The 14,106-nt window shown below is 34.6% G+C and overlaps 1 protein-coding gene across 1 annotated transcript; it reads right to left on the bottom strand.

The window, feature by feature from the left end:
• Positions 1-2,894: 2,894 nt before the first annotated feature.
• Positions 2,895-4,649, bottom strand: LOC113339193 (cytochrome P450 71B36-like). Its single transcript, XM_026584513.1, has 2 exons — positions 3,668-4,649; positions 2,895-3,580 (listed from the first exon to the last, which is right to left on the bottom strand). The coding sequence occupies exons 1-2, from the start codon at positions 4,562-4,564 to the stop codon at positions 2,972-2,974; spliced, it is 1,506 nt and encodes a 501-aa protein (XP_026440298.1). The 5' UTR covers positions 4,565-4,649; the 3' UTR covers positions 2,895-2,971.
• Between the last annotated feature and the right edge of the window lie 9,457 nt (positions 4,650-14,106).

Genomic DNA, 14,106 nt, shown 5'->3' with positions numbered 1-14,106 from the left:
CTTAGCAAACCCTAAATCTAACATCACACACAACATAAAGAGATATGTGAATATTGAAAACTCGGTTTTTCTCTTGGGACCGGTTATACCATGACTCACAATATAGGTTGTGACCGGTTATACCATGCTTCCCAGTGTACGTTGTGACCGGTTATACCTTGCTTCCCAAAGTAGGTTGTAATCGGTTACACCATGCTTTCCAGTGTAGGTTGTGACCGGTTACACCTTGTTTCCCAAATCTAGTTAGGATCGGTTACACCTTGTCATACAATATAGGCTATGACCGGTTGTACCTTGATTCTCAACATATGTTAAGATCGGTTCTACCTTGTCATCTTATATTGGTCATCCAAATATAATTCAATGAAGAACCGGACCAACACACTTATGATTTCCCTTTCGATTATATTGGTCATCCAAATATAATTCAATGACGAAAAACGTTCTCGTTTAATCTGATTGACACTGTCAATCAGATTAAACAGAAACATTTTTCGTTTTTAGCACTTGTTTCTCAATATTGAAGTATATACCAAATCCTGGTTCTTACAGTTAAACCAATTCAAACAACCATTTCAAAGAAGACAAACAGAACAAAATACATTACTAGAGAGTATCAAAATTTCCTCCACAGAGTCTCCAAGATCTTGTTTAGGAAGAGTAAATTTCAAACATATAACCACAAATACATAAAATTTGATAATCAAGTGGATTGTAGACCAAACTAAGAATACCCAAGATTTGATAAGATCTTTTTTTTTCTTTTTTTTTTTGTAGTGGTGTAATCTTTCCGTGATATTAGAGATAGCCATTGTTTTGATATGGATTAGAATACTCACAAATATTTCACTGGTAAAAATATAGAAACGACTACTAAAAGATTACAATTCCCATTCAAATTTTTTTTTACAATTATTACCTATAATCATTCCTGCTGCTGAGTATGATGATGATAATAAGCTTTTGTTGCACAACTGGAAGCTGAAAGGATCTTTGAACGAAAGAGAAGAATGTATTTTGCCTGATGTTGAAGCTCCCGTCTTTCATAAAACCCTAATAACTTTCGAAGCATAAATAGTATTTCTGTCTCGAAAACAATATATTCAATCGCGCAGTGATGCCCAATTACAGTGTAAACCCGGCCCAGTGCATATAATTTGGTCGGTTCCCATTTATCCACCGGTTTCTTAGGGGCATCTCTCTGGGCATCAAAATTTCCAACTCCAGGCTAAGTGTAATGTCGTGTGGAATGAAGCATGGAAAAATAATCGTTTGGTTTTATTTTATGTGGTCCGAAGTTAATTTGGTCCACCAAGAAGAGTGGAGTTATGTTTGGTCCTTATTTATTAGAAAATATGAAAGTATCTTAAATACCGTTTCTCTCTTATTTTCTTCTTCCTCACGTGCTTCTTGTTTTTTGTTTTCCTTCTTTTTATTTTCTTTGTCTTCTTAACATTAATAAATAAAAAAAAATTAAATGAAATATCACTCAAAATATAAGTCGAAAATTAATAAATTTTATATATTCGGAAAGGTATCGTCGAGATCTACGCAACAAGTACCCATTATGCTATGTTTCGAAATTTTAATTTTTTCTGTATAATAACAGTTCATATCCAAGAGTGAACACTACAAGGTAGTTCATTCTACTTTTAGCAGTTCATTTCGTAGAATGAACTCGTATATGCTAGGAATTTTTTTTGTAGGATGAACTCATAAAAGTACATCACTATTAAGAATGAAATCACAATAGTAATTCATTATTATAGTTCACATTGTAGAATGAACTCGTGATAGACGTTCTTATTGTCGAATGAACTCATAATGGTTGTTCATATTGTAAAATGAACTCGTAATGATAATTGGTAGTTCATATTATAAAATGTACTCGTAAATGATAGTCTATATTGTAGAATGAACTCGTGATAGGTGTTCATATGGTAGAATGAACTCTTAATGGTATTTCATATGGTAGAATGAACTCGTAATAGTAGTTCATTATACCAGTTCATTTTTGTAGAATGAACTCGTATGTTACTTAATCATGACAGTTCATTGTGTAGAATGAACTCTTATGGTAGTTCATTAAATTAGTTCATTTTGTATAATGAACTCGTATATAGTTATTTTTTAGGTTAACGATAAGGTAAAAATTAAAAGCTCTGAAACATAACAACAATGGTACTCGTTGGAAAGCTCTCGTCGAGGGCTTTCCGGATATGTAAAATTTATCATTTTTGGACATGTGGTTCAAAAGATATTTTAGTTTTAATTTTTTATTTATTTATTTTTATTAAAAGAGAGAGAAAAAAGATAAAAAAAATGTATTTCCGCCACTATTAAAAAGTTATGGCATCATTGATGATGTCATCCTGCGTAGATATTGTCCACCTTAAGATCAAATAATAATTAAGACCAAACAACAATATATATTTTTTAAAAGGACAAAATAGACAGTTGACTGAGTCAACTGAAATCAAATATATTATTTTTAGGACCTATTAGTATTTTCTACATGAAACATATGGGTTTTAAACCATATGATTATGATTAGTTACTCATAGAATTCAAGATGAACCCGTGGAAATTAAACCGCACAGACAAGAAACAAAAAAAAAAAAAAAGATGATTTTTGTTCAGTGAGACAGCGGTAGTGGTAAGGGTATCCCTACGAATTGCATTGCGGTGGTGGCTGGTGGTATTCGGGGTGCTTGTGCTTATTGGAGTTTGATCTTCAGTACTGGTCTTGTTTTGGGGCTTTATGTGGGCTGTTCCCAGATATAATTACAATCAATTTAAGCATGAGTATCTCACCAATGAAGTATTTTAGCCAGAATTGATTTTATACTGGATCAATGCACCAAATGAAAATTGGAGTGCTGCTACCTAAATCCTAATGGAGAGGAACAATAATATTTAACACACAATCACCCCATACAATATCATGCATATACAGATTTATTAACTTCTCTTAATCAGATTTCGTAACCACATGCTTGATGGGTACAAGCTCAAGTGTATATATACATCCAGATGACTCCATGTTTAGGTCTTCCCTCTTTAATCCTTTTGGAAATTCCCAATCGAAAGTGTACAATACATTGGCAAGGACGAGCTCTGTTAAGACGATTCCCATATTCAATCCTGGGCAAATCCTTCGACCTCCCCCAAAAGGTATGTATTCAAAATTTAAGTTTTCGACAAAATCAACCGGGCTGTCCCGAAACCTGTCTGGCAAGAATTCTTCTGGATTTTCCCAATACTCTAGATTTCTTCCCAACGCCCATATGTTTATCAGGATCCTTGTCTTGGGGTAGATGTCGTAACCATCAATTTTGTTGTGTTTTAGGCATTCTCTTGTAAGCAATATACATGACGGATGCAACCTTAGAGTTTCTTTAACTACCATTTTTAAGTAATGGAAATTATCAAGGTCTGATTCTTCTACCTTCCCTTTTGATCCCACGTAACTTCTAATCTCTTCTTGAACTTTCTTCATTGCTTTGGGATTTTTAGCCAGTTCTGCCATTGCCCAAGTCATTACACTACCTGCTGTCTCCACCCCACCCATATATACATTCTGGTAGTTGTGAAGCAGAAAGTCATAAGTATTCAAAAAACTGTTTCGTTAATTAATTAGAGAGGAGATCAAGGAAACAGAAATTACCAGAACAATTGCTTTAATATGGTCGTTAGTGAGACGAATTGTACTCGTTTGAGCCTTCTTTAGTTTGAGCAAAGCGTCTATGATATCTTCATCCCCGTGTTTCAGTCGCTCCGGGTTATCATGCTCGTCTATGATTTGTTGTAAAAAATTGTCCAACTCATGAAAGCATTTTTCTGTTTTACCATGGATTCCAGTGATCCAATCAATAAACCAACTTACCTTTGGAAAGAAATCGGATGCAGATAAACTAGTCAATACGGCGATTTCGGGAAAAAGTTTCGTAAGTCTTCCATTATCAAATCTATTCATACTTTCACCGGCTGTGCTACCGAAAGCAACTCTGCAAACTGTGTTATGTCCAAAGCTTGTTAGCTTTTCAAAAACGTTAACTGGAGCAGATTTTGAAGATGAAATGGAATTAATCAAAACATCGATTTCCTCTGCCCTGGCTAACTTAAAAGACTGCACCCTTTTCCTACTATAGAGCTCAAGTACGCATATTTTTCGAACCTCTCTCCAATAATCTCCATAAGGTGCAAAAGCCATATCTGTGTAATTATAAGAAAGCTGTTTTCGTCCAGCAAGTTGAACTCTACTACAAAACTCAACATCAAGTGTTTTCATTACTTGTTCAGCAGCTTTAGCAGAGGAGATTACGACGGTTGGTACACTGCCAAATTGTAGAAGCATTACTGGACCATATATTTTTGATAGTTTTGATAGTCCTTGATAAAGTGGTTTCCCAAGTTGATGTAAATTACCAATGATTGGAAGTTTAGGAGGACCAGGTGGAAAGTTGGGTTTGTTTTGATCATTTCTGCTTATGAATGTGATGAGAAAATATAGAGGAATGAGAATAAGGAGAAATAGAGTTAAATTGAAATGAAAAATCTCCATGCTAGCAGCTTAAATGAAAGGAGACTATTATCTCCTTTGTTGTGAATGGTGGTGATTTAAGAAGTGAGTATATATCACTCTTTTAGCATTAAGATTAGGTTCGTCTTATAGCTGAGCAATCCGAACCCATCACAATCAAAACTTCATTGATTAATGAGCAATCACGGAGTAATTAACGGCACCAAACAAGTCATCAAGTTGCTATTAACAACTTGTTTAAGAATTTATATACTTTTGTGTGATCCGTTTAATAAACAATACTCCGTATGACTATGACATGAGGCAGAGGGTTAGGTATAACAGCGAATAATAGGACGTCCGACCGAAGAGTTTATTTTATAAAATATGTTAGAAAACATGGGCCTAGTAATATATATGAAAGCTTCATAAACATGCAATATAGCTGTTTTTCTTTTCACAAAATTTTTTAAAAAGACCAAAATCAACAATTCCGGATTGAAAAAGACATTTAGATTTTGATACTGTTTAAATGGACAAAAATTTAAAAATAGCCAGGATGTAAACAGTTCATCCCGCCCATTTTCAAATACTTTTTCTTATTTTTAATTTACATCAGGATGCATCCAGTTTCATCCTTGCTATGTTTTTTAAGTTTAAGTCGGGATGAATCCAGTTTCATCCTTGCTATTTTTTTGGTGTCCATTTCACCCGTACAAATTTTTACTCGTCCATTTAAACCATGCTTTAAATATATTTGGACAAATGACCCATTTTCCGTTTTCTTTTTTTATTCAACATGTACAATCACCACGGACCGTTGGTGAATGATCAAAATATGGTAAATGATAAATAAGATTGAGAATAACGTGATTGATCATGATTAAACAAAATAAAATAAATTAATAAATAAATATATCGTGTTCAATTTCATAGGCGAGACTTTAAACCAGAGGATTAATAAAATAAAATAAATTAATAAACAGAATGGTTTGTAGAAGATTATTGTGAGCAAATATTAAATTGAACAAATATTAAATTCTCAGCAACTTGAGGTTCAATCTTATTTATATTAATTGAATGGATAAAATTATATATGTTCTAATTTTTTTGTGGATAATACAAGGAAAACAATTACCCAAGGACCCTTAAAGCTAAATTTTTGTAAAAAATGTAAATTAAGCACCGTTATATAACCATACCATCAAGCCTTTCTTTCAAATGCATCTATCTGCACCCCACTTAACTAGAGGTACACATTCCTCCCCTCAGTATTGGCTAGTGATTAACCATGGTTATTAGTATTTTATAGAGTAGTTCCACCGTATAGAAATTGGAGAAACTAATTTTTTGGAAACATAATTAATTATTGTATTGATATCTTTTCTCTCCCTCTTTTCACCTGAGTGTGTTTTGTATCTTCTTTCTCCATTTCTTTTTTTCATGTTGTACAACAAGGATTTACTTCCGTTTTGTTATCATCTTCACAAAATCCCGATTTCTTATGTCAACCTCTTAGATTAACACCTTTGTGTGATTATGGATTTGGTTTGAACTTATATTATAATTGCAAAATTGAGTTTGTTCAGTCTTCATTCTAGTTTAACAATGGGAAATGCCAGATACCGGAAAAACGAAACATTTTGTCTTGATGCAGTTGACAAATCATCAATACTGAACATTGATGGACTAATATCCCTTTATCAATCCAACTGATTTCGCTCTTCATTGTCTTTGTCATTAGTTGAAAAATTTCGATTCAAGTTGAAACAAAAGAACCATTCAAAGTGATTAACTAAATTATTGAACAGATTTGTAAGAAGAATTAATATCAAATTGGAAATCATGTATTTGGAGTGAACGTTGTTGAAGCATTTCACGAAGCTTTAATTACATGGACAAAATGTATTAAGGGCTTATTCAGCTTCTCACCTAAAGTTTTTGACAAACAAATCTGTAACCATAATGTCACCTAACCTTCATATCAATATCTCTAGTTTTAGTGGATTTTGATCAAAAATATTTAGACATTAATTTCATGATAGATTCTAATCCATTTTCAAATAGAGGATATATTAGGTATTATAGAAAATAGTAGGATTAGAGGTTATAAAAATTACAAAATCCTAGCCAACTCGGGCTAGCTCAGTTGGCTTGGGTCGAACTCTCGAGTTACTAGGTCAGAGATTCGAATCCTGCCGCGGATTGTGTCAAAAAAAATAATAAAAAAAAATCCAAAATCCTTGACGCTTGTAGCTCCAAAATCCAAGAAGTTTGCAACCCCTCTTATAAGAATTTTTTTTTTCTTGCCAGAAACATGTGGAAGTCCAGGTTGATATTTTTTTTTTTTTGAAGGAAGATGGGGCTCGAACAACCCATAGTTTATTAAATTACCTCATTGAAATTGAGGTTTGAAGGGATACGTAATGGTGGAGAATCACCATTCCAGGAATCATGATAACATCAATATCAAATACATCAATTGTAAACAGAAAGAAACAACTAGTACTAAGTTTATAGATTTTGGAATATAAACAAACAAAAAACCGAAACTGTACTAATTTACATTCTGTCGACGAAATTGACACCCTTCTAGTGGTTATTGATTCAAACCATTTTGATTCCCGTTCCTTTGATTCTTCATCATCAACATCATATATGTTAGATGTTTCCATTGTAGAGAAGTAATAAGCCCAAATTGACACTATCACGATCAATATCGGTACTAATTTCCGAAGTAGATCGTCGTCTTTCATAACATACTTGATAACGTTGCGGCAACTCCACCGATAAATGCCATAATGGATATCAGAAAACAAATCTGAATAGCATGAAGAAGCCATCCGGTCAATAAGAAAAACAAATACAAACATATAAAAAACCTAAAAATTGAAACAACAATTTGTTTTATTTAATTATCTAATAATACTAACTACTAATAATATTATATTATTGGATAATGATTATTACATGAAATTAGTTGGAAGCCTAACAAGTTAAGCTCCAACGACATACTACTACATTAATTGAACAAATTGTTGTGCTAGCCTACCAGCGAGCCTCATGGGTAACCTAGACAAAGGAGCCGAAGCGGATGGGGGCTGAGATTGTGTCACAAGGGGGGCAAACTAACTCTATCTTCCATGTTAATTTCTGCAATATTACGCCATTGGGGGCTCGAACCTGGGACCTCCTGGAACGTATGAAACTACTAATTGTATCCAAATCTATCCGGAAGATTTGAAAGATTTAGACCAAATCCAGTAGATTTGAAATACAATGGAAAAGATTTAATAAGATTTGGGAAGTTTGAGTTTTTTTTTCTCAGAGAGAAGGGAAAAACGGTTATTGGAGAGAAAGTTTCAGAATACTGGGAAACTTTGTTGTTCAGTCCAGGTTGATATTGACGTCTATATGTGTGGGACTTTTACTATCGTTATATATGGCTAAAAAAATGTGCAGTGCTCTTACGTAACCAACTGGCAGTTGCCCTTCCGTAAATTTTTATACATATATCTTTTATAATAAACAAATTTTTATACATCTAAAGACTTAAAGGCCTAGACAAATAAATCTCCCACGTTGAACGGTAAGGAAATCCTCACTTCTTATTGGTCGAAATAGCTCTTTTTTGAGTTTTGTGAAGGGAGCGTTTTGGTGAGGACACTTGGCAACATATAATTGGTTTAAAATTTTCTTAACTTAAAATTTTTATGGAAGTCCAAATTCGACTTGGAAGTCGAATACCTACCATATTAGGACTCCTTTTTCCAAATTAATACATCCAAGAAAAAGAAAAAATCACATATTTCACACATATTTTATGAGAAAATAAAATAAAAAATGTATGTGAAAATAAAAAGAGAAATTTAATAAAACCTGCACATATTACCTATATTTTCTCCACATGTTTAATGTAATCGACCGCCACAGCAAATCAAAAATACATCACCACGGTGAGGGGAACGAAGCCTCGCGCACACCAAATCAAAAATACATCTCTACGGGGAGGGGCGGCGCCCCGCGACTCACCAAATTAAAAAAAAAATTGCCTGGTGCGTAGCACGGGCACAAATCTAGTATAGCTAACTAGGATATGGTTTGCATTTGTATTTTGTGTGACCTGACTAATACACTCTACCCGAGCAATGTTTTTTCCTACGACAATAACAGAGACACTATTGCTACGTGTACAATGGTGGACGAGCCACGTCTAAGAAGACATCAAGAATAATCTTGTATTGTTAATAATGACACCTATGTCCAAACTAGTATACGTGTCAACTAATCAGCTCCAAAGAAGAATCATTAATACCAAAAGAAAAAGGGTCTTTGAGTAACCGCAGTGGACGACTAAGAACAAATTTCTAGTCGAGTGGGCTGGCATAGTGAGACGGACCATCGATCAAAATTTGATCAAAGAGTAAAACCCAGACCAAATTTGGTCGGCGATCAAGACCAAACCCAGATATAGTCGAGCGGTCGTATAGTTCACGCCCCACCACCAGGCGGTTATATAATCTACGTCCCACACCAGGCGTACGTAAAGTTCCCGCACCACACCAGGCGTACGTAAAATCTACGCTTCACATGGGGCGTACGTAAAGTCTACGCCCCATTTTTTATTTGTTTTTTTAATTTTGTATGGGGCGGGCATTATACCCCCGCCCCATTCTTTGTTTTCCAATTTTTTTTTTGTAAGGCGGGGTTTATACCTCCGCCCCACTTATTTCTTTTTTTTTTTCTTTTTTTTTTTTTAAGAATCTCCCCAATCAGGCGGACGTATATCCCACGCCGCATACCAGGCGAATATATAGTGTACGCTCGATCAAATTTAGTCTTTCACCCGTAACGTCACACACCAGACTAAACTCAAATTTGATTGTTTGTTTTGGTCTTTGATCTTTGGTTATGATCGTACCACCGTGGACGCTCTTAGAGATCGAGAAGTAGAGAAATTGAGAGATGCATCACCAACGATTTTTTTTTATCAAGACTTCTGTGGTGCTCTAATCAACAACAACAAATTACAATTCCTAATAAAATCACAAACATAACCACAGTTTCTGAAGAAGACGATTCAGCTGGTCTCGCTCCGATTAACTCATTTCATCCACCCTCTTAACTCTTTCTCACTCGTCTAATTTTCCCTTTTCAAGGTTGTTACTATTTTACTTTATTTTGATTGAATCGAAGTTGTTCGGTAGTTGGGTTTTGCTTTTATTTGTATTTAAATTGATTAAATTTCGATATGTTGCAGGTTGGGATGCAGTTAACTATCAAAATTCAACCAAATTTTAGTCATTTAAAATTTGTATTCAATCAAAATTTGCTGATTGGGATTTTGCTTTTATTGGTGTCCAATCAAAATTTGTATCTAAACTGATAATCTGCTAATGTTCTTCATATAGCAGTGTGGTATGTGATGCGTGGAAGTTTGAATTTTAGGTCATATTCAGATGTGTTGCATATTTATTTGGGCCCTTTATTTGCATTACAGGTTGATCCAGTCAATCATGCAAGTTAAGGCTCGTTTGTAAATCTTAGCGATGTGATGCTTCGGTTGTGCGAACCCTTTTTAGATGCAAATTTTACCGACAAAATTAACGCAATGTATGTGTTTGATAATACTCCTTTAGATTTCAGGTGTGTTATTTGACGTTTTATACATCTATTTGCTTGATTAACTTTGCTATTATATCGAAATTTCCATTTTACAGTATTCTGATTTATGAAAGTGGATCGTTAGAGGATTAACTACACTGCAAGCATCATCGGAAGGCGTGACGTCATGGCATGATAATCTTAAAATGGATGGCTCTGACTGGACATCTGATGAAGATAACCGGATGTTGAAATCTCAAGAAGCCAGAAGTTCTGGCAGCGCTGTTGGTTTACCTGCTAGCGTCTTTAAAGCTAAGACAATGACAACGTGTGGTGGCACGACTCAATACAAAGAACCAGAATGACCCTCTACTGAAAGGTGATACTTTTGTTCTTGACTTTTTTGTCAGGATTTTTATGACCGATGTGTTTGGTTGATTTGGTTATGTATCATTATCTATATTGACTGCGGGCGTTCTTAATTATTCTGTTGAGTGATGTGGATGGATGTTGGCCATATATTTTCATCACGAGAAAACAGGTTCAAAACGCGGTGGTTCAGCTCCATCTATGGTGAAAAATCCGTACTTAAATATTGGGCATAAAATCTTTTTAATCGTGGAAAAAGTGTTTTACTAGTCCGCCAAAAGAAAAAGACATTCCGCCAAAATTTTCATGATATTTCAAAAACTCCGCCAAAATTTTCATTTAGTGGCCATAATCTTCGGATAACTGATCACGTTTCCCTTTTATCCTAAATCAAAGCCTCTTTTCATGTATAACAAAAAAAAACTCGAGTACAAAACCCTAAATCTGAAATAGAAAGAGGTAATCGTCCTAACCTTTCATTTTGATCTTCAATTACCTTTTGATCTTAATTATTGTAAGTGCAGATCAGTACCCCTAATTTCTCATCCAAATTATCAGTATCCCTAATCTCTCCTACCAAAACATAGATCTTTTTTGGGTTTGTGATTAGTGACTCAGAACTAGTATTTGGGAGTGTTTTTTGTGCTTAAAACTTGAGAAAAAACATCTTCTGGTGATTTATCGAAGTGTCTTCTTAAACTTGTTTCTTTAATTTTTTGATTTTTAGTCTCTGGTTTTCTTTTTTGTAATTTTTGTTCTTTTATTAATTTGGTTTTTGAGTGTCTACTGTTCTTTCTTTGGTTTGTTTTCCTTTCAGTTTGTTGCTCATCTACTTTTGTGTTTCATTGTCAGGAGTACTTCCATTTTATTAAGGGATAATGGCACCAGGCGGAGTTAGACCCCCTCACACATCAGACGCAACTTCTCAGTTGTCACGCACTGGTAATTGAGTTAATCACATACCTACAAACTATTTTCTGGGAATTATTATGTTCATTATTGGCCAACGCAGTATCATATTTTTTTATTTTAACTCCCATATCTCTTGAAAAATAGATCTGCCGAGGATTAACAAAGGAGGAAGAGGAGATGCTCTTAATGCAAAGCTTAATGATCACATAAGGAAAAAGAACGAAAAGCCTACAATAACGATCAAACCAGGTAAAAATATTCCAACTGGGGATTGGGCCACTGAGTTCCAAACTGAAATAGGAATCATCGTCCGAAAGTTTGCACCGTGGTCGACTCGCCCCAAATGGAAGTCAATTGGAAAATCAGATCTGAGGAAATTTTATGATCTCATATTGGTAATCATATATTTTTTTTTGAATCATTTTAGTGTCCCTACAACTCTCTTCTTCTAATGTCCCTACTGTTATGTTCTTCTTGCACAGACTACGGCTTTATTAATTAGAACTCTCTTTGCATATTTTCTTTGTTGCTGGTGCTAACAGAAATTTGTTTGATGATTGTGAAATTAGGAAAAATTCACTATTGATCTACATGTAGTACTCATTCAGAAGGCGGTCAACACAATGTTAGCAAATGAGTACAGGCAGTTTAGATGTACACTTCACAAACACTACCTGCAGTACAAACAAAATGGAACAGAACGTGAAAACCCGCATCATCAGGTTAAGCTGGAGGATTGGGAGAAACTTTGCACTTGGTTTGAGTATGATGAGTTTCAGGTAATATTGGTGTTCGATCCTTGTTGTATTTATAAGATTTATTTGTGGTAGTCATATTGGTGCCGTGTTCAGATTTCAATACTAGTCGTATTTATGATATGTATGTAGTATTCTTCTGCATTGAACTGTCTTCTTTGGATTTGAATGAAGACAAGTAGCACTCAAGGTAAAAAAAGTCGAGAAGCCAATACAACCATCCATTGTACGGGGTCAAAACCTTTTGCCCGCTATAGAGAGGAAATGGTAATTGTGTTGTTTCTGTTACTCCTTTATAAGCTTATGGTTAATACTGTATCTAATTTTTTTGTGGGGAAACCTTCAGTGTGATCCAGAAACAGGTGAAGTTGTTTAACAAATTGAATTCTACAAGTTAACCCACTGCAAAAATGATGTTTGGACCTGTCGTCCGGCTGAGGAAAACTATGTAATACAAGGATTTTCATTTTGATTTTCTTTTAAGTTTTTTGTCTGAGTTATTTAGTTCTAGCATATGTTCTGCTATTTATTGTTAATTATTGTGTATGGTAAAATGCTTGAACTCCGAGCTGCGCCTACACCTGAAGGTTCGACACCCTTGACCGATGCTCAAATATGTAAGGAAGTGCTAGGTGTAAGATCCGGTTATGTCAAGGGTCTTTGGTCATGGGTATGAAAAACCTAGCTCGTCGAGCATTGAATATAATGCGGAGTTAGGTGAAGCTCTTAGGAGGGCAGATGAAGAAGAGAAGAGAAATAAGGAACTTGAAGAAAGAGTTGATGAGCAAAATCGCACAATACAGGGGCTGGTAACTGACACAATGGATATAAGAAGAATGTTGCTTGAAATGCAAGGAAATCGTCAAAGTACTCCGGAGAACCGCCAAAGTACTCCTGAGAACCGTCAAAGCACCTCTTGAGATGATTGTTAGGGGACCACCACCAGTTGAGATGTGCACATCTCTGTTTCTTTTTTTAGCTTTATGTTTCACTTTTGAAATTTGTAGTGGTATCGTTTTTTCAATTTTAAGTTTCTTAATTAGTGGTGTTATTTAATGAACAATGTAGATGTTTTTTTAGTAATGATTTCCTTATTTTCCGAAAAAATTATCGGTCAGACTTCGATGAATTACAATTTTTAACTAAAATATGAAACTGACTTATGAATTTTTAATATGGCGGATAATTCCTTCCCCTTGCAAAATGGGACCCTTGCATGACAGCATGTTGCGTCGCAAATGAGACACTTGCATGACAACATGTTTTGTTGCTCACTAGTACCAATCGTCGTCACTCTTGTGAGCGTCGCAAATGAGTATATATACTCCACTATTATAAGTGTCACACATATTATGTTTATTTTACAAAATTACGCGTGACAAACAATTATTATTCACGATATTATTACGTGTTGAAAATAACATATATTAACGACATGTTTATCTGTTGCGTATGCACTAATTTTTTAACGCATTTATATGTTGGAAATAAGGATTGTTTGTGACATTTTGACCCGTTACACAAACATATATTAATGACATTTATCCGTTGCAAATGCACCATTTTATAAACTCATTGATACGTCGAAAATAAGGATTGTTCGTGACATCTTAAACCGTTATATATAACATGTATTAACGACGGGCTTATCCGTTGAAAAATAAGTATTGTTTTATGACATCTTTAATCATTATAAATAAAAACTATTTGTTACATATACAAGCGTGACATAAAGGTTTTTTCGGTATAATTGAAAAAACAGTATTTGTGACGCACAAGCTATTTGTGACGCGGAAAACATGTTTGTGGCACAAAAAACTGCTGAGAAAAACCCTTGGTATAAGTGACGCTTTTAGCGTCGGTCGGACTATTTGCAACACCTCTTTTTATAACGCATTGACCGACAACGAAAAAAACGTCACAAACATATATTTGTGACGTAAA

This window comes from Papaver somniferum, chromosome 1 (assembly GCF_003573695.1).
Source record: "Papaver somniferum cultivar HN1 chromosome 1, ASM357369v1, whole genome shotgun sequence".
NCBI lineage: Eukaryota > Viridiplantae > Streptophyta > Magnoliopsida > Ranunculales > Papaveraceae > Papaver > Papaver somniferum.
Note: the sequence above shows the minus strand (reverse complement) of the source record. Positions and strands in the feature narration are given on the sequence as shown.